At 37.7% G+C, this 21993-nt stretch overlaps 1 protein-coding gene across 7 annotated transcripts in view; it reads right to left on the reverse strand.

Moving 5' to 3' along the window:
- hlk (hulk) overlaps positions 1–21993 on the reverse strand; it is a 267521-nt gene that overhangs the window by 63204 nt on the left and 182324 nt on the right. For all 7 annotated transcript variants that reach the window (XM_076192757.1, XM_076192762.1, XM_076192761.1 and 4 more), the window contains one exon: positions 6550–6687. In XM_076192757.1, the coding sequence (XP_076048872.1) occupies positions 6550–6687 (138 nt within the window). The remainder of the gene's footprint in view (positions 1–6549; positions 6688–21993) is intronic.

Genomic DNA, 21993 nt, shown 5'->3' on the forward strand with positions numbered 1-21993 from the left:
GAGGTCCAAGATACAGCCATATTGGGCCACAGATTAATTTTGATGAAAATAACCCCTCATCCCCATCCCAGCAGATTTTGTTAAGTGGACTAAATACTCTGAACTTCCTCAGCAACAAAGTCAAATGGGATGAGATAAGAAGAAACTGAGAAATGAAAGCTGGGAGGAGCATCTTGATGGCAAATCCAAATAGCAAATGATCCAGATTCTCCTGAAAAAGTGCTACAACATATGCAGCTTGCATGTCCCACTCAAGGGAGCAAGGACAACACCACAGATCCCAAGAGAGAGGAAGATCCTCTTTAAGAATAGAAAATATTTCTCCCACAAACTCCAAAAAGCCAATACACCACAAAAGTAATTCACCTTAAAAAACAAACTAATTGAGAATGAAAGAGACCTACTAAAGTCACATGAGGAAGAATGTAAACATGGTAAAAGGAAAACAATACGTATAATAAAAACCAACAATAAATACCTCTATACTTATGCAAAAAAAAAAAAAAAAAAAATCTTAGTTTGGCCCATTAATAGATGAAAGTGGGGATGTGATACAGGACCACTACCTGATAGCCGAACAACTAAGAAAACAAATTGAATCTACGTTCAGCATACCCATTGCAAACATGGTGATAGACTCTCCCAAAATGTTCTTTGCTAAATCAAGGGAAGATACACTGTGTGACCTCGACTTCTCCAACAAGGATATTGAAAAGTCATCAGAGGGACTCAAATCCTCATCCTCAGCTGGGCCAGATGGCATGGCAGCATCCCTTCTAAAAGTCTGCAAGAAGGAATTCTCACCCATCTTTCGTAGAATATGGAGACAATCACTAGATGAAGGCATATATTATGAAGCAAGGACTAATAACATCCATACACAAGGGGGCAACAGAGGAGAAGCCAAAATTTATAGACCTGTCACTTTAACATCATTCATCTCAAAAATATTTAAAACTGTAGTGTGAGAAAACCTAATTGGCCTTAAAAAAAAAAAAAAAAAGACTCTTCAATGATGGACAACACAGTTTCTGGAAAGGACGATTCACCTATTCCAACTACTAGCCCACTAGGAATGCATAATGGAAAAGTTAAAAAAGAGTAGTAGTGTAGATGTTGTCTACATTGATTTTGCCAAGGCCTTCAATAAAGTGGATCATGGTATCCTATTACACAAGCTGAAGGCCTTGGGAGTTTCAGGCAAGTTGGGTGAGTGGTTGCAAAGGTTCCTCAGTGATAGACAGCAATGAGTAGCCATCTATAGGACAGCCTCAGAACTGTCTTCATTGATAAGTGGCATTCCACAGGTTCTGTTCTGGGCCCATTCCTATTCCTAGTTCTCATCAGTGATATCAACAGAACAGTTTGACACTCCAAAATATCCTCATTTGCAGATGACACCAGAGTCACCAAAGAAATAAAGGAGATTGAAGACACCAACTTCCTTTGGAATAACCTTAAAAATGTATACACCTGGGCTGTTGACAACAACATGAAACTTGATGAAACTAAATTAAAATTGATGAGGTATGGCAAAAGCCACACAAATAGTATCCACCCCTACACCACAGCTCACGGAGAGATCAAGAACAAGGTGAATATAAGAGACTTGGGAGTAATGCTGATTTGAGATGGCAAGTTTACCACACACATTGACAATATTGTTGATAGTGCCAGAAAATTATAAAGATGGATCCTCAGAATATTTACATCAAGAATTGAGGATTGCATGGTCACACTGTGGAAGACCCTGGTACTGTCTAAACTTGAATACTGCTGCCAACTGTGGAACCCAGACACTATAGGGGTCATAGAAAAAATTGAGAGTCCAAAGAACCTTCACCAGGAAGACTGAGTGTGTAAAAGGCATGAACTACCATGACAGACTCAAGCACATCAAACTCTATTAACTCCAAAGGTGTAGAGAACAATACTGGATCATTTACATGTGGAAAATACTGAAGGGTCACATCCCCATTATTGGAGTAACACTCAGTCAAGAAAGGATGAGAGGGAGATCTTTCTATGTTAAAGGAATTGCCAGCAGTACTAGGAGCACCATAACACTGAACAATCTCCTTCACCAGAGTGGCCCCCAAGCTCTTCAATAATCTCCCCAACTACCTGAAGAACACCACATCCTGCACAGTTTAAGTATTAGAATAAATAAATAGATAAATAAATAAATAAATAAATAATCAAATAAATAAATAAAAGTAATGTATACTGACATAGATGGGTCTGATTTCAGGATTAGATAAACGAAATGATTATCTGGCAGAAGAAAAACCAGGTATAATGGGAATTGTGGAGATGAAATTAAAAGGTCCACGACCACCAAATAGTGTTGGACAAGGTTTATATAATCACTGGATAAAAAATAGAGAGGAAAAACAGGGTGGAGAAGTCATGTTTTTGAATAAAAAGGGCTTAAATGTGACGAACATCACAGAAAGAGATAATAATGTGGAATTCATCATGATAAAAGTTGAAAATAGTGACATGAAAAGTAGAAAAATTGTGGTGATATATGTGTCCCTGAAAACATGTTCTTGGAAAGAGAGTGACCATTCCAAAATGTTGGAAGAAACAAGGCATACATTAAATGAAATACTGAAAGGAGAATATTTAGTAATTATCGGCGATTTTAACTCTAAAGAAATAAGTTGGGAGATGACAGTGAAGGGTGGAAAGGACCTTTGGGGAAACATAATACAGGACATGACCATTCAATACACAATGACTCAGTGGATAAAAGAGAATACCAGATATAGATATAATGAAGAACTGTAGAGACTAGATTTGATATTTACATCAGAGCCTGAAATTGTTGATAAAATGGAATACAAGACACCAATTGGGAAGAGTGACTACATATTACTTGTGCTTGAACTAAAATAGGAAATAAATTTGGGAAGAAACAAGAAACACAGAAAAGGAAGACTGATGTGTAACAAAATGGATTTTAGGAAACTTAGACAAATCTTTCAAAAAATGAGATGGGAAAACATCTTTAATGAAAAAACACAGGTGAGAGATGGATGATATTAAAAGAAATCTATAATGAAGAAGTGGATAAAGATGTACCAAAACATAAACAGGAAAAGGTGTACATTAAGTGCTGGTATAACAAAAAATGTAGTGAGACAAAAGATAAAAGATAAAGCTTGGAAAAAATGGAAAAACCTGGAAAGTGCAAATATATATCTAAGAAATGAATATGTAAGATTATGCAGGGAAGGAAAAAAATATGAAAAAGACATAATTGACAAATGTAAAGATCAACCTAAAGTATTCTATAGAAATGTAAATAGTAAACTAAAATATAAACAGGAAATAGTAAAACCACATCAAGGGAACATAGAATATACAGATATTATGAACAAATATTTAAAATCTGTATTCACAAAAGAAAACATACACAATTGGGATGAAGAAAGGGGAGAAAGATCCCCCTCAATGAGAGAAATAACTGTAATACAATAAGAAATAAGGGACCAAATAATGAACATTGATGTCAGAAAATCACATGGCTCAGACAGAATCGCAAACTGGATACTAAAAGAATGTATAGATGAACTAATGGACAAAATATATAAGATAATAGATTGCTCACTCAAAGAAGGAAAGGTACCACAAGACTGGAAAAATGCCAATATTGTGCCAATATATAAAGGGGGAAACAAGGAAGACCCAACAAACTATAGACCGGTCTCCCTTACAAGTACAATAGCTAAAATTTGTGAGAAAGTCATCAAAAGTAGATGGACTAAACATCTGGAGGAGAACAATATACTAAATCCAAAACAATTCAGTTTTAGACGGGGAAGGTTATGTGCCACAATTTTGATCTGTTTCTATTTAAGGTTCATAGATATAATGCAAGAAAGGGATGGCTGAGCAGACTGTGCTTTCCTGGACTTACAAAAGGCATTTGATAAAGTACCACATAAAAAACTATTAAGAAAACTCAAAACAACAGGAGGTATACACAGAAAACTATTGAAATGGATGGAAGATTTCTTGCATGGGAGAAAAATGAGAGTGGTGCTCAGATATAAAAACTCGACCTGGGAAGAAATGATAAGTGGAGTCCCACAGGGTTCAGTACTGGCTTTGATAATGTTTGCTCTATATGTAAATGACATGGATGAAGATGTAGAATGTTACATGAACTTCTTTGCAGATGATGCAAAACTACTAAAGAAAGTATGGAAAAAGACTGTGAATCGCTACAGAGAGACCTGGACAAAGTCTGGGAATGGAGTAAAAAATGGGAAGTGAACTTCAATATTAAGAAATGTAGTATAATGGAATTTGGAAAAAAAAAAAAAAAAAAAGAATATCAGGGCAATATAAAATCGGTGCAAAGGAAGTAAAGGAAGTTAGTTCTGAAAAAAGGACCTAGGAATAATCATCACCAAAGACATGTCCCCAGACAAGTAGATTAACAAAATAGTCAGAGAAATCTACAATTGATTAAAATCAATAAAGGTGGCATTTAATTAGTTGGACAAGGTAATGGTAAAGAAAATACCAGTCACACTGATAAGACCAAGATTGGAGTATCCTGCAACACTATGGACATCCAGTACAAAAAAGAATATAAGGGAAATAGAAAGAAACCAAAGACAAAGATGGTCCCAACACTTTCAAAATTGATGTATGAGCAAAGATTGTCTAAACTGGAACTACTAACCCTGGAACAAAGAAGAGAAAGAGGCAATCTAGTGGCCATTTACAGAATCATGAAAGTCATAGAAGTCCTTGACAGGGAAGATTTATTAAAGTGTGATAGAAGAAAAACAAGGGGACATGAAAAGAAACTGAAAAAGGACAGTTATACAAGAGATATATGTATATAAAAAAAAAAAAATCCATAGAGTGGTGGATGTCTGGAACAAATTGGATGAGACAATAGTGTGTGGAAACACCATATAAGAATTTAAGAACAAACTAGACATTGCAAGATACAAAGACATGTCACCCCGAGAATAGCTCCCCTTCCTGTATAATACAACTAGGTAAATACACCTCCCATGCCATCCTATAGTAAAATATACCTCCGCTACAACAAGCTGGTACATTGTATACCACCTCACTGTAGACAACATGGCCAGGTAGGGAACAGTAGCAGTTCCTTTGGCCGAGGCATGTTTGTTGAGATCTTCACAAGGTAACTTTATAAGGTAAGGATTGGCTACAGAAGCTAAATTAATTTGACAGCTACAGTTGCCATTACTCAGGAATAATAGTCATAATGAATTTTCAAATAATGACAAAACACTATTGGAAGGAGGGAAAACTAAAGGAAAAACCTTCTCCTTTTCTGGGGAGAAACATTGGACCCTTGTTTATGTTGTATTAATGTGGGACTATTTCTACTGTCACTGGCTTGTAACAGTAGAAGGGATGCAATAGCCAGTTGTCAGCTCTCCCTACATGAAAAGGTGGATGAAATGTAATTGAAATTATTAGTGATCTTGAGCTTGGTCCAAAGACTGAGTGTCAGCCTCTCAGGGCTGTACCTCCAGAAGGAAGTGAGTATTGAAAGGTTTTGAAGATGAGCAGTAGGAAGATGTCCATTTTGCAGAACACAAATAACAGTTGCCAATCATTGGTCCATCAATTGTTTCTTTTCTTTCCCTAGAAAGAAGTGAGTATTGAAAGGTTTTGAAGATAGCAACAGGGAGATGGCCATCTTGCAGAACCACAACTAACAGGTACTCATCATTGGTCACCCTATTGTTTCTTTTCTGCATTTGCTCCAAGCAACATCTCTGGGTATTTTACCTGTCAGACATTTTTTTCAGACAATACAAGGCACTAAGGTTTAAAATAGTAATGATAATATCAACATTAAGAATATTATACACTAAATACTAACTGAATGAGAAGTAACATTATCAAGCTGAAAGGACAAATATTTAACCCAGAAGTAGGCAGAGACAATTTCACAAACTGAACTGACAATGAATGGAATAAGCTTTCAGCTAAGTCAGTTGAATGTAATGCAGTTCTATGTTTTATATTAATTTTTTTCATTTGATCTTGTTATGAACTAAAAAAAAAAGAAATTGTAATGGAAAAAAAATTACTGTATATATGGCAGTTTTCATATTAGTTTCTGACATTTGATATCTAGTAGTTTTTTGGTGTATCATTTCCAAATTAGTGTTGTGATATGCCTTGTAGCTCCACGTTAGATGAGGATTAGTCTGAGCCAAAGTTCTGAAGATAATTTTCTTTTTATTTAACGTAATCTGGCTAACTTAGTTTAGTTTGGGCTATGGTAAATTCTATTGTGCAGTGGTTTAAGATGAGATCATGATAACATCCCATATGGCTTGTAGGGATAGAACTAGAAAGTTTGTTAGTTGTAAATCACCAGTGGGTAATAGGGAAACATATCTATGCCTAACAGTAGAATTCCTATCTGACAGTCTCCATCCACTTTATAACCTATTTATTCAAGTACTATCTACTAAAGCATTATATAATGGGATATCAGAATAATTCCACATATTTCTTATTTTACACCAAACTTACAGAAGTAGACAGCAATAGCATCTGAGTCCTTGATGACCTTCAACAGAACATCACCATTTAGGTCTTCAATGAAGTCTGCTGATGGGTCTTTTTCTGTTAGTAGCCAGCTTAGCAAATTTTCTTCATTCTTCATATCACCTAAAAATGAAATAGTATTCAGGATCTTCATCTAAATAAAAAGTTACTCAGGAGTTAAAACAACATTAAGAAAAAAAATAACAAGAATGATCATTCTCTGATTATGGTGATTAATCTCAGTGGATGATTGTTGCAAATACATAAGAAACATGCAATTTTGCAATATTATATGACTAAAAAATATATGTTGTAGGAGAAAAATAGACCAATGGGTAAGTTTGAATATGAGAACAGACTACTGTATATATGTAGAAAGTGAGCAAGATGAAAAAAAAAAAAAAAAAAAAAAAAAATATATATATATATATATATATATATATATATGTATATGTATATATAAATATATATATATATTATATATATATACATATATATTATATATTTTATATATATATATATATACATATATTATATATTTTATATATATATACATATATATATATACATATATATATACATATATATAAACATATATATATATATATATATACATACATATATACATATATATATATATGTATATATATATACATATATAATATATATATATGTATACATATATACATATATATATATAATATATATATATATGTATACATATATATTCATATATTTATATATATACATATATATATATACATATATATATATGTCATTAAAATTTGCAGCAGCTTCTGCGTTCACGAGTTTTTTGCTGACATTCTCAACTTTTCTAATGCTGGCGCGCTGAGTCGTGCTAAGTTCTTTAATTACCTGACCAAATAGCATTGGAGGTATAAGTAAAGGCATCGGAATTATCTTCTCTAATTTTATGCAGAGCTTTCGCCTAACTGTTAGGCATCTTCAGTGCTAATGAGTACAGTGTATCTTCATTAGCACTGAAGATGCCTAACAGTTAGGCGAAAGCTCTGCATAAAATTAGAGAAGATAATTCCGATGTCTTTACTTATACCTCCAATGCTATTTGGTCAGGTAATTAAAGAACTTAGCACGACTCAGCGCGCCAGCATTAGAAAAGTTGAGAATGTCAGCAAAAACCTCGTGAACGCAGAAGCTGCTGCAAATTTTAATGACATTTACCTTAAAGAGGATCTGCTGCCCAACTATAGCAATATATAAAAATATATATATATATATGTCTATTATTGGTGACGTTTCTGATGTTTCAGACAAATATTGAACAAAAACTGGTATATATATAGCTAAAATAACTAATAAGAGGATAGGTGATTTGATAACGAATTCCGAAAAGAGAACCAATTCCGAAAACAGTGTTGTATACAAAATACCGTGCAATAGTTGCTCAATGGCATATTATGGCGAGTCATCAAGAGGATTAGATAAAAGAATTTATGAACATAAAAACAACATAAAAGCACGTAGGGCATGTAATTCTTTAGTAGTTCATGCGGAAAAATTTGATCATTTACCAAACTGAAGAGGAGCTGAAGTGCTACATAAAGGTTTTGTAGAGTCAGCATATATTTCAACTATGAATACATCGAACCATCAAGGAGGGTTTATCAATTTAGCTAAACAAACTAGTATTTTAATTCTAGAACACGCCAGAAAAACAACCTTTCCCAAGTATCTGAAAAGATAATTAAGTTTGGTACATAAATTTCAATTACAGTTTTCCGCACTCTCTGAAGAAGTTCTACGTGAACAAAACATTAGAGTGATTAGGGTTCCGAGCCTTCCCCTGTGTTTATGTTCTCCATCATCCAAATCATTTGTCTAAAATACTTATCAATATATATATATATATATATATATATATATATATATATGTATATCTATATATATATACACATATATATATATATGTACATATGTACATATATATACATATAATATATATATATACATATATATGTATATATATATATATATATATATATATATATATATATATATATATATATATATACACATATGTATACACACACACTTTTGTCGGATGGACGGCGAGGATTAGAGTTCTGAAGAAAAAGTGAAATTTTCATGGACCTCAACGCAAAGGAAGTACCCTTTGTATTTACAGGGAAGGGGATAACTCGTGGTGTCGTGGGAAAGTGAGGAAAAAGGAGAAGGGGAGGGATTACTGAGGGAAATGGAAGGAAATGAGGAAAAGGGAAGACTTGGTCCAAGAGGCCAGACATCTTGTAAACAAACGGAGGACCGATGATTTTGGTGATGGGATTAACAAAAATGTAAAGATTAGAAATATAGATAAGAGCAGCACAATGGAAGGTGAGGATAATAATTTCCAGGGATTTAAGGAGGGTGGGGGGGATACCAACCTCCCCCGATTGAAAAGACTAGAGGAGAAACTTGATAAGATGATCGAACATTGGAAGACCGGTTCGGTAACGTAACCAACATTGTGCAGAGATTTGAAAAATTGGAAGAACTAGAGAAGGCAAACAAAAATTTAACTAATGAAATAGAAGAATTAAAAAGACAGTTAAAAGAAGTAAAAGAGGAGAATGGAGAATTAAAGAGGAATAATAAAGACAATAAAGAGGCCATAGCAAAAGAAGCACAGGGTTGGAAAAAAAATCCAGGAAAACAGTAAAGTTGCATTTACTGACATAATTAAACAGCAAATGAAAGAACAAACTGAAGACTCAGTTATCAAAGTGATGAGACAGAAGGAGAATATAGTAAGAGACTTAGCAGATAAAAAGAAATGTATAATTATATTAGGAATGGAAGAGAAACATAACCTAGATAGAACTTCAAGAATCAGTGAGGAAAAAGAAAAAGTAAGCTGTGTGCCGTTACGAGAGGTAACGGGGCTTTTTTATATGTCCGTGTATCCCCATGTTTACATATCTTTTTGTCGTAAGGCTCGTTTCCCCTCGGAAGAGGTTTCCAAGTTTGTTTTTCGTAATGTTTAATTTAAGTATGCTGCGAGCAGAAGCTTCGTCTGCTTAAGAATACTATCGTTGTAAGTTGTCTGCAAGCTGTGCTGCAAGATAGCATCTCATTATTTGTACAATGTTCACTTAAAGAATTAGACTTAAGAAGGTGTGTAAGAACCGGTTACTGTGGGTGATGTCACGTCACCTCTAGGCGCCAGTCTTGGTCCGATCTAGAAAGATGTACACACCCCACGCCTAGCCAAACCATGTAAGTCTTAAAACTCTTTGTATTTGAGGTTTAGAGTATTCTAGTGCATCCTTTGTAATACCCTCTTCTTGTGTAGCCTTTAGCCTATAGTAATTATAGTACTTTTTACAGTTTTTCATCAATTCCAACGTATTATCGAACGATGGATCAGATCTGCATTAAATACGCATCAAATATCCCCGTGATTCTATAACCTTCAGTCCCAAGTCTGTCTACGTCACGGACGCTATGATGCTGACTGTCTATTTCATCTGCGGAGTCCCAGTCGATTCCGCCATAATGAAAAAATGGTTCGATAGAAACGAACAGATGAAGAAAGCATAGGAATGAGGTTTCGGCCAGACCACGCCCTGCACGCCGTTGCCACGTCTAGATTCCCCTCGTCGTCACCACATGAACTTGATGTGTCGCCTTCCTGGCATAAGTTTGCGTGTGTGTGCTTGGGTGTTGTAGCGCAAGTTAAGTGTAGTGTAGTGTAGTGATCTTGTGTCGTCTTAGTGATCGCATCGGCGCGCGAGTGTGATGTGGCAACAACGTATGGTTGCCAAGTCCCAACAGTGTTTACATAACACCTCGTCGCAGTTAAGCATGTGTTTTTCCTTTGAAGGCAAGCTACCTTGCCTAAAATCCTGTCATATGTTAATATAAGCATGCGACTAATGTGCATTTTTAGATTGAACCAAATGTAGGGTTTAATCTGTTGTTGTCTACCTCAATAGTCGTATAGTTAGGAGTGTGGTAACGTACTCCGTGGTTTTCGATTAAGTTCGAGTTTTCCTTGTCTTCTTTATCATATTACTGTCTTGTCTCTCACTGTTTCTCTCGCTTGGCAATATGTCTTCCAACCACAGTATAGATGAAGGACCCGTCTCCGGTAGGGTCAGAGTCCTCACGGCTGAAGGGCAAGAGGCCTTTCAGAGAGCGTCTGAGCAGCATGAAGAGAGGGTAAAGGCGAGTAGAGAAGGAGTACAAGCCTTATTGGAAGAACCGAATCATAGTCCTCGGTTGTATAAGGCCCATGCTGCGTACCAGGATACTGTAAAAAGGTATCTGGAATTCTTAATGCGTGAACGTACTTCAGAAAGTCTGGCTCGTGCTGAATCAGTGAAGCACGAAGACAGGGATTTTCAGGCATCTTTTCGTCAGGTAATCAGTAACTATGCTTCCTCTTCCTCAGTTGAAGTCACGGAAGAGGAACACCACACTGAACCGTTTTTACAAGATGACCCGAAGTCCAATCAAGTTCCTTTATCCCTCGTCGACCACTCTGAGTTTTGTATGCCCCCTTCCGTGAAGGGCAGTTCAAGAAGGTCGGTTAGGTCAGGTCGTTCCAGTAGCACCAGTGTTAGTGTTGCAAGGAAGCAACGAGCCAAGGTGGAGACCGCTCGTATCAGAGTCAAGTTTGCCGAACAGGAGGGTCAGCTTATGAAAGAGCAGGCTGAAATGCAGGCCAAGTTCAAACTTATGACACAGCAAAAGGAGTTGGAAGAAGCCGAAGCCGAACTTAGGCACTTAGGACCCGACGATGATTGGGAAACATGCAGTGACTGGGACCAATTAAAAGGTACAGTCGCTACCCGCACCCAACTATATGTGGAGCAACAGGGTGGTATAGTCGATGTTTCCGCTAGTCAGAAGGATCTGGTAGGCTTGAATCCTGAAAGCCCTGTTTTCAAGCCCTGTTCTGATTTCAGAGTTAACTCACAGCCTGCTAACAATGTTCCATTCAGTTTTGAACCTCGTATCGAAAAGGTAAAGGTGAGGTCTGTGCAACCTGCGCAGCAACCTGTTGCTAACCATGTTTCTTATGTGTCACCACCTGTAGTAAAACCTCCTCGGAGTGCATCTCCTAGATTGGGGACAACCTCCAATTCTGCCGATTTGAGCAAGTTCTTCTTGCGGAAGGATTTACTTCTTAGCAGGCTGTCTACGTTTGATGATACTGCGGAAGACTATGCTGTTTGGAAAGAGAGTTTCAAGGAAGTCGTGCAAGAGTTAGGCACCTCATGTAAGGAGGAAATAGACCTGTTAGTTAAGTACCTAGGTCCTGAGTCTAAAGAATGGGCCCGTACAACCAGAAACTCAAATGCCAAGAATCCAAACCTGGCGTGCAGTAGAATTTGGGAGCGCTTGGATGACAGGTTTGCTGCCCCTTCGATCATTGAGACTTCAATTAAAAAGAAGCTTGCCAACTTCTCTAGGATTTCACCTAGAGACACCTTAAGGTTATACGACCTGTGTGACATTCTGTACCAGATAGAAGCCTTGAAGGCTAACCCTGTATACAGTACACTGTTTGCATATTATGACGCCTCGTCAGGCATCAATCCCATTGTCGCAAAACTTCCACCCTGTATACAGAAAGCGTGGACTGGCAGAGCCATGAACTACAAGACTGCTCACGGTGTGCCGTACCCACCTTTCTCCTTCTTCATTGAGTTTGTGAAGGAGATGGCAAGGGTCGAGAATGATCCATGTTTCTCTTATCAAAGCCTTGGAGCCGATGGTTTTGTGAAACCAGAGAAGCCACCTCCCTCTAAGTTTCCTCAAGTGCGTGTGAAGAAGACTGACACCATGTTGTCCAGTGGCAGTAAGTCGACCACGGGCGCTGACAGGTCTGTTGGCGCCGCTAGTCCTACCGAGCAAAGAAAGGCAGAAAAGGGAGATTTTTGCGTCTACCATGATGCCTACGTACACCATTTGGATTTCTGCAGGGCTTTTCGCACCATGTCAGTGAGCGAGAGGAAGGTTTTCTTAAACGATAAAGGAGTGTGCAACAGATGTTGCAAAGGTAACCATCCTCCTTCCAGCTGCAAAGAGAGAACTTTCTGCAAACTCTGTAAGGCCCATACTCATGTGACTGCCTTACATCACGATGAACCCAGGTCGAAGAGGAGTTCGACTCAAGCGGTTACACAGCATGGAAGGGAGGTTGCTCAAGATAAAACACCTCGCTCCCCTGTAGTCAATCAAGTGCCGCTTCCAAATGTTCTTACCCCCATAGTAAAGACTCAGGGAGGGGAGGATGCTGCGGTCAATTCCAAATGTACCTTGATATGCAGTAAACCCACCTCCATGAGTAAGTCCTGCGCCAAGACCTTCTTGGTAAAGGTCTATCCTGAAAGTAAGCCAGAGCTCGGAGTGTGGTGTTATGCCATCCTAGACGATCAGTGCAATTGCTCTTTAGCAAGGTCTGAGTTTTTCGATTTGTTTGACAAGCTGAGCAAACGGGTTTCATATCGTCTAGCTACCTGTGCAGGTGTAACGGGCGCTTCTGGGCGCACCACCAAAAATTACACCATCGTGTCTTGGCATAACTCACAAGAGGTGCATATCCCTAAGTTAGTGGAATGCGACAGCATTCCCAGTGTAAGAGAAGAGATACCCACCCCCGCCATAGCTCGTGGTTATCCCCATCTGTCCGATCTGGCCGAATGTATTCCACCTCTGGTTCCTGAAGCTGAGATTCTACTCATCATTGGTCGAGATGTGCCTTCAGCTCATTACATTTTTGACCAGAGAATTGGACCTGTCAATGCCCCTCTAGCTCAACAGACCAGTCTGGGTTGGGCAATCATTGGGGAAGTGTGTCTCCATGGCACTTGTAGGCCTCCTGTCATTAGCAGTTTCAAAACATCCTTTGTACATGATAGACGTCCCTCTATAGTCGCACCATGTGGTAACCAGATTCATGTTTCTGAAGTAAAGGATGATTTGTTCAAGGTAACCAAAGATGATGACAAGGCCGCCCTGTCGATTGAAGACAGGAAGTTCTTGGATGTTATGAACTCAGAGTTCCGCAAGGATCAAAGTGGTCATTGGGTCGCGCCACTGCCTTTCCGTCCCAATGTTGTAGCCACCAGTAATAATAGAGACTTTGTGTGGCACCGCACACTGTCTCTCCATCGTAGCCTCAGCACAAAGCCGGAAAAACGTCAGCATATGATGGCCTTCATGCAAAAGATGTTAGATCGTGGGCATGCTGAGGTTGCACCACCATTGAAGTCTGATCAGAAGTGCTGGTATCTTCCATTGTTTGGGGTGTACCACCCTAAGAAACCTGACAAGATCAGGGTTGTGTTCGACTCTTCTGCCAAATCCAGAGAGTTCTCCCTAAATGATATGCTGATGTCAGGTCCTGATATGACAAACAGTATTCTCGGGATTCTTCTACGTTTCCGTCAGGAAGCTGTAGCAGTGGCAGCTGATGTAGAACAGATGTTCTACAATTTCAAAGTGAAGACTGAGCAAAGAGATTATCTCAGATTCTTCTGGTACAAGAATAATGACCCTGATGAAAGGTTGATTGAGTATAGAATGACTGTTCACGTTTTTGGGAACACGCCATCTCCCGCCATTGCCACCTATGGCTTGCGTAAGTCTGTAGAAGATGCCTCTCCTGAAGTTCGCTATTTCATAGAGAACAATTTCTACGTGGATGATGGGTTAGCATCTCTGCCAGATGCGGAGACTGCTTACAAGTTAATCCAAGACTCTAAGTCAGCACTTCAAGAAGGAGGACGCCTGCGCTTGCACAAGATCACTTCCAACAGTAAGGAAGTGCTGGAAAAGTTTGCCACCAGTGAGCTGGCTGATAACCTTCAGGAGCTGAACCTAACTTCTGACTCTATGCCTATGCAGTCTAGCCTGGGCCTCTTATGGGACATCCAAAGAGACGTTTTCGTCTATAAGTTCATGGATTCAGACAAGCCTTCGACAAAAAGAGGGATACTGTCTGTTGTAAATAGTCTGTTTGACCCCATGGGATTCTTAGCTCCAGTAATAATAGTGGGAAAACTACTCCTAAGAGAGATAACCAATCTAAAGTGTGGTTGGGATGAACCCATACCAGCTAAGATCCATACCAAATGGTCCAGATGGCTAACGTCCTTAAGGGACCTCAAGGATATAAGCATCAATCGTCAGTTTGCTAGTATTTCTTTGTCTCAAGCTCACAGGATAGAGCTTCATACCTTTTCAGATGCTTCCAGAGTAGCAGTAGGAGCTGTATCATATCTTAAGGTTTTCAGTGATACCAAAAGCTACCAGGTGTGTTTTGTGAGGGGACAAGCTAAAGTAGCTCCCAACCATGGTCATACTATTCCCAGGTTAGAGTTGTGTGCTGCAGTGATGGCAGTTAATCTCAGCAATTCCATCTCGGATTGCTTGGACAAACCCTTAGACGCAAGGCATTTCTATTCTGACAGCATGATTGTCTTGGGCTATATTCATAATGAAAGGCGTAGATTTCATGTCTACGTGAGTAACAGAGTAGACCACATTAGGTCGTCCACCGAACCTAACCAATGGCATTATGTACCTACAGATTGTAATCCAGCAGACCTGGCTACCCGTGGTCTTGAAATAACCGACCTAAATCAGAGTGATTGGTTGTCAGGTCCCTCAAGCTTATTTGAGGATGTTGTATCCACCAGTGGAAGTTTTCCTCTTGTAAGCCCTGAGACAGATAAAGAAGTAAAGGTATCAGACTACACAATTGAGTCTGAACCCCTTGTTAGTGCAAACGAGCAATGTAGAGCCTGCAATTGCGTCATTAGCTCAGAGGTTCTCTAATTTCTCCTGTTGGAGGAGACTTGTAAGAGCGGTAGCTCTCCTTAAGCATATAGCCCGTTCTTTCAAACAAGGTAACAAGTGTTGTTCAGGTTGGCATATGTGCAACAAACATAAGTCACCCGATCAACTAGAAGATGCAGCTGATTTCATTGTTCAGACATACCAAAAGGATTATTTCTCGTCTGCCATGACTAAATTGCAAGGTGAAGTTTGTTTACCTCCTTCCAGTCCCATTGCATCTCTGTCTCCTTATTTAGACCAGAAGGGCCTACTTCGTGTAGGAGGCAGGTTGAGTCAAGGCGGTGATATACTGGGTATGCTTGCAAGGCCTATTATTATTCCAAAGGAATCCCATTTAGGCTTGTTGTTGATCCGTCACTACCATGAGACAGTGCACCACCAAGGGAGAGTGATTACAGAAGGAGCCGTCCGTACAGGTGGTTTCTGGATTTTGGGAGGGAAACGTACCATTTCTAAGGTCATTTCCAAATGCGTCACCTGTAAAAGGGTAAGAGGTAAGGTGTGTGTTCAGAAGATGGGAGACTTACCCGTCGATAGACTTACTCCCAATCCGCCATTTTCCTATGTAGGAGTTGACCTTTTTGGCCCCTGGCATATAAAAACTCGGCGCACTAGAAGTTCCTTCCTCGAAAGTAAAAGATGGGGCGTTCTGTTCACCTGTCTTGTTTCCAGAGCTATCCACATAGAGACTGTAGAAGAATTGAGTACTTCTTCCTTCATTAATGCCTTAAAGAGATTCATTTGTATTCGTGGCCCAGTTAAGATGATGCGTTCTGACAGAGGCACGAACTTTGTAGGTGCTGTCAAAGCACTGAACTTGCTTGCCATTACCGATGAAGGTGGTGATGTCAATAGTTTCTTGTCAAGTCAAGGTTGCACTTGGTTGTTTAACCCTCCTCATGCTTCTCACATGGGTGGAGCATGGGAGCGTATGGTGGGGATAGTCCGCAACATCATGAATGTGATACTGACTAACCATCACCCCAAGGCATTAACACATGAGGTGTTAGTAACCTTCTTTGCAGAAGTATGTAAGATCGTGAATTCCAGACCTTTAGTTCCTGTTTCCTCGGACCCTAGTAGTCCTTTCATTTTGTCTCCGTCCATCCTTCTCACGCAGAAAACTGATATTCCTGTAACTCTTCCTGAAGAGATAGATATTAAGGCAGTATACAAATCTCAATGGAAGCATGTCCATCACCTTGCTGAGGAATTCTGGAAGAGATGGAAGAAAGAGTATCTTTCCTCTTTGCAACCCAGAAGAAAGTGGGTCAATTCCTCTCCAAATGTAAAGGTGGATGATGTAGTGTTGGTAAAAAATCAAGAGTGTCCCCAAGGACAGTGGCCCTTGGGTATTGTAAACAAAGTATTCCCTGGCAAGGATGATTTAGTCAGGAAGGTCCAAGTAAGAGTTGTGGTAAACAACAAAGCCCATGAATATGTAAGACCCATTTCTGAGCTTGTGTTGCTAGGTCAATAGTTTTGGTAATTTTTCCCCCTAGAAAATTAGGAAGGGAGTGTGCCGTTACGAGAGGTAACGGGGCTTTTTTATATGTCCGTGTATCCCCATGTTTACATATCTTTTTGTCGTAAGGCTCGTTTCCCCTCGGAAGAGGTTTCCAAGTTTGTTTTTCGTAATGTTTAATTTAAGTATGCTGCGAGCAGAAGCTTCGTCTGCTTAAGAATACTATCGTTGTAAGTTGTCTGCAAGCTGTGCTGCAAGATAGCATCTCATTATTTGTACAATGTTCACTTAAAGAATTAGACTTAAGAAGGTGTGTAAGAACCGGTTACTGTGGGTGATGTCACGTCACCTCTAGGCGCCAGTCTTGGTCCGATCTAGAAAGATGTACACACCCCACGCCTAGCCAAACCATGTAAGTCTTAAAACTCTTTGTATTTGAGGTTTAGAGTATTCTAGTGCATCCTTTGTAATACCCTCTTCTTGTGTAGCCTTTAGCCTATAGTAATTATAGTACTTTTTACAGTTTTTCATCAATTCCAACGTATTATCGAACGATGGATCAGATCTGCATTAAATACGCATCAAATATCCCCGTGATTCTATAACCTTCAGTCCCAAGTCTGTCTACGTCACGGACGCTATGATGCTGACTGTCTATTTCATCTGCGGAGTCCCAGTCGATTCCGCCATAAGCTGTTTACTAGAATTAGTTCAGGAAGATGAACCTGAAATCATGAAACAAATCGAAGAGATGTTTAGGCTCGGAAAATATAGTACAGATAAGACCAGACCAATTAAGATTAAATTCAGATCACAAACAACAGCAGAGAATATCTTAGCAAAAACAGGTAAGGTAGCAACAAGTGAACAATATAAAAAGGTATGGATAAAAAGAGAAATGAATAAAGAGGAAAGAGAGGAAGAAAAAATGAAAAGGAAAGGAGCTAAAGAAAAAAACGAGACCAGAACGGAGTCAGAAAAAGAAGAATTCTACTGCAGAGTAGTGAATATGAAAGTGAGGAAATGGACCATAACAGAGAGAAACAAAAAAGAAACAGGGAATACAATGGAAATAACAGAAAGTTAAGGGTGTCCTACACAAATATAGATGGATTAATAACAGGACTGAATGAACTGAACGAGTATCTGAAGGAAAAAGAACCGGACATAATGGGAATTGTAGAGACAAAATTAAAAGGTCCACTACCACCCAACAGCATAGGACATAATGCATATAATTATTGGATTAGAAACAGAGAGATAAAACAAGGGGGAGAAGTTATGTTCCTGACTAAGAAGGATATAAACGTGAAGAGTGTCACATATGGAAAGAATAGAGTAGAGATGATTATGATAGAAATAGAAGACAGAGATAAGAAGAGCAGAAAGTTTGTAAAAAACTACATGCCCCCAAAAACAGCCTCAAGGGAAGAGAGTGAACATAAAAGTATGTTAGAGGACACAAGAATAACATTAAACAAGATAATGGAAGATGGAGGAAGAATAGTTATGATGGGCGACTTTAATTGCAAAGAAATATGCTGGGAAGAGATGACCGTAAAGGGTGGAGACGGCTCATGGGGAAATGTTCTACTTGAGATGATTATTGACTACACAATAACACAATGGATTCAAGAGAACACTAGGTATAGAAATGAAGAAGAACCATCGAGATTAGACCTAATAATCACATCAGAACCTGAAATAGTGGAAAAGATAGAATACCAGGCACCAATAAGTAAAAGTGACCATATATTGATAGAACTAGAACTAAATGAGAAAAAATACATGAAAAGAAATGAACAATATAGAAAAGGAAGATTGATGTATGAAAAAACAAATTTTGATAGAATAAGAGAATTCTTTCAAAATGAAAACTGGGAAAGAATACACAAAGAAGATACAACAATAGAAGAGAAATGGAATATTTTGACAAAAAATTATAAAAAAGGAGTGGAAAAGTATGTCCCAAGACAAAAACAAGAAAAAGAATATGTAAAGTGCTGGTACAACAAAAGTTGTAGAGAGTTAAAAGACAAAAGAGACAAAGCTTGGACCAAATGGAAGAAAGACAAAAAACCTGAAAAATGGAAAATATATACTTGTTATAGAAATGAATATGTACAAGCGTGCAGAGAGGAAAAGAGAAAATATGAAAAAGATGTCATAGAAAAATGTAAAGATCAACCAAAACTATTCTACAGATTTGTAAACAACAAACTGAAAAACAAACAAGATTTGGAGAAATTACAACAAGGAGGAGTTGAATACACAGAGGAAATAGAAATGGCGGAAATTATGAACAAGCATTCTAAATCAGTGTTTACAAGGGAGATTATACAACTGGAAGAGATCAAATGGAAAGAGAAAGTCCCCCCTATGAAAGAAATAGAAGTAACAAAGAATGAAATAATGAAACACTTGAGTAATCTTGATGTTCGAAAATCGCATGGACCAGATGAAATAGCAAACTGGATTTTGAAAGAATGCAGAAATGAACTGGCAGACAAAATACATAGCATAATAAATAGTTCCTTGAAAGAAGGAAAAGTTCCAGAAGATTGGAAAAAAAGCAAATATAGTACCTATATATAAAGGAGGAAATAAAGAAGACCCTATCAACTATAGACCAGTCTCTCTAAGAAGTACAATAGCAAAAATTTGTGAAAGAATTATCAAAAGTAAATGGGTAAAATATTTAGAAAAAAAACAGCGTGCTAAATCCAAGGCAATTTGGATTCAGACAAGGACGATCATGGGTCACTAATTTAATATGTTTCTATTCAAGGCTAATAGATATAATACAAGAAAGAGATGGATGGGCTGATTGTGCATTTCTAGACCTAAAAAAATCTTTTGACAAAGTACCACATAAGAAGTTGCTTAAGAAATTAGAAACTGAAGGAGGAATACAGGACAAACTGCTTAAATGGATGGAAAACTTTTTGTAAGAAAGAAAAATGAGAGTAGTGATAAGAGACAAACACTCAAAATGGGATGAAGTAATAAGCGGTGTTCCACAAGGAACAATTCTGGCCCCGATGATGTTTGCTATATATATTAATGATATGGATGATGGAACTGAAAGTTATATGAGCTTCTTTGCAGATGATGCAAAACTGTTAAAAAAAGTAAACACGGAAGAAGATTGTGAGTCACTACACAGTGATCTAAATAAAGTACAGGAGTGGAGTAGGAAGTGGGAGATGGAGTTCAACACTAAAAAGTGTAGTATAATGGAATGTGGAAAAAGCAAAAACAGAATAACAGGAGCATATAAATTGGGAGAAGAAGGAATAAAAAAAAGTAGAAAATGAGAGGGACCTGGGAGTCATTGTTATGAACAATATGTCACCTGAAAAACAAATAAATAAGATTTTTGGAGAAACTTATAACTTAATAACAACAAAGTGGCATTTACATATCTGGATGAAGAAATGGTGAGGAAAATTCTAATCACTCTGATAAGACCAAGATTGGAATATGCAGCAACGATATGGTCACCAAGTACAAAAAAATGTATAAAAAAACTTGAAAGAATACAAAGAGCAATTACAAAACTGGCACCAACACTCTCAAAACTATCATATGAAGAGAGACTAGCAAAACTTGAACTACAGACACTAGAGCAAAGAAGAGAGAGAGGAGATTTGATAGCTATTTACAGAATCATGAAAGGCATAGAAATTATTGATAGAGAGAATCTGATAAAATGGGATGATAGAAATACAAGAGGACACGGAAAGAAAATCAAGAAAGACAGCTATAGAAGAGATCTCAAAAAGAACAGCTTTCCTCACAGAGTAATAGACAGTTGGAACAAGTTAGATGAGAAAGTGGTGTGTGCAAAAACAATACATGAATTTAAAAATAGTTTAGATAAAATGAGATATGAAGACGGGACACCACGAGCATAGCTCCCCTTCCCGTAAAATACAACTAGGTAAATACATATATATATATATACAAAACTTGAGCTACAGACATTAGAGCAAAGAAGAGAGGAGATTTGATAACTATTTATAGAATCATGAAAGGCATAGATACTATTGATAGAGAGGATCTAATAAAATGGGATGATGGAAATACAAGAGGACACAGAAAGAAAATCAAGAAGAACAGTTACAGAAATGATATGAAAAAGAACAGCTTTCACCACAGAGTAATATACATTTAGAACAAATCAGATGAGAAAGTGGTCGGTGGAAAAACAATACATGAATTAAAAAACAGTTTAGATAAAATGAGATATGAAGACGGGACACTAAGAGCATAGCTCCCCTTCCCGTAAAATACAACTAGGTATATACATACATACATACATACATACATATATATATATATATACACATATATATACATTTACATATATATATATAGATATATATACATATAAATATATATATATAATATATATATGTATATATATATGTATATATATGTATATATATATATATATATATATGTATATATATATGTATATTTTCTATTGAAAATCACAGCATACTCAGCGTTCGTGATCTTTTTCTTAACACTTTCAATTCTTCTAATTATTCTCTTCTTAGAACTTGGTAAATGATAAATAATATTTCCGATGGAGTCCATTGTGGAAATGAAAACTAGAACTTAACGACGTTTTGCCTATACCTTAGGCATCTTCTGGTATAGGTAAGATTGATATGAACCCTGACATAAAAGAACTCTTACAAGCTGAAAGCACTAAACATAGAGCTTATGGCCGTAGTTCCCTACTCACCGCTGAGTTGTGCCAGGCTGCTAAGGAACTCCGTGAGAATAATGATATTGTTATACATAGGGCGGACAAATCAGACCTTTTTGTCATTCTGAACCACTCGGAATACATTGATAAAGTTGATAATATATTACAAGATCCATCTAAGTTTTAACGTGTGAAAAAGAACCCTATTGATGAAATCCGGAAGAAAGTTACTAAATTAATCGACAATGCAAATGCTGATAAGGATGGTGTTAAATTTTCCCCTCTGCAAGGTCATTATGAACCTGGGTATTTCTATGGCAATGTGAAAACCCATAAACCCGGACACAAATTGAGACCCATTATTTCGCAAATTCCCACACCAACATACCAA

This window comes from Oratosquilla oratoria, chromosome 11 (assembly GCF_046742065.1).
Source record: "Oratosquilla oratoria isolate Oo_2021 chromosome 11, ASM4674206v1, whole genome shotgun sequence".
Classification (NCBI taxonomy): domain Eukaryota; kingdom Metazoa; phylum Arthropoda; class Malacostraca; order Stomatopoda; family Squillidae; genus Oratosquilla; species Oratosquilla oratoria.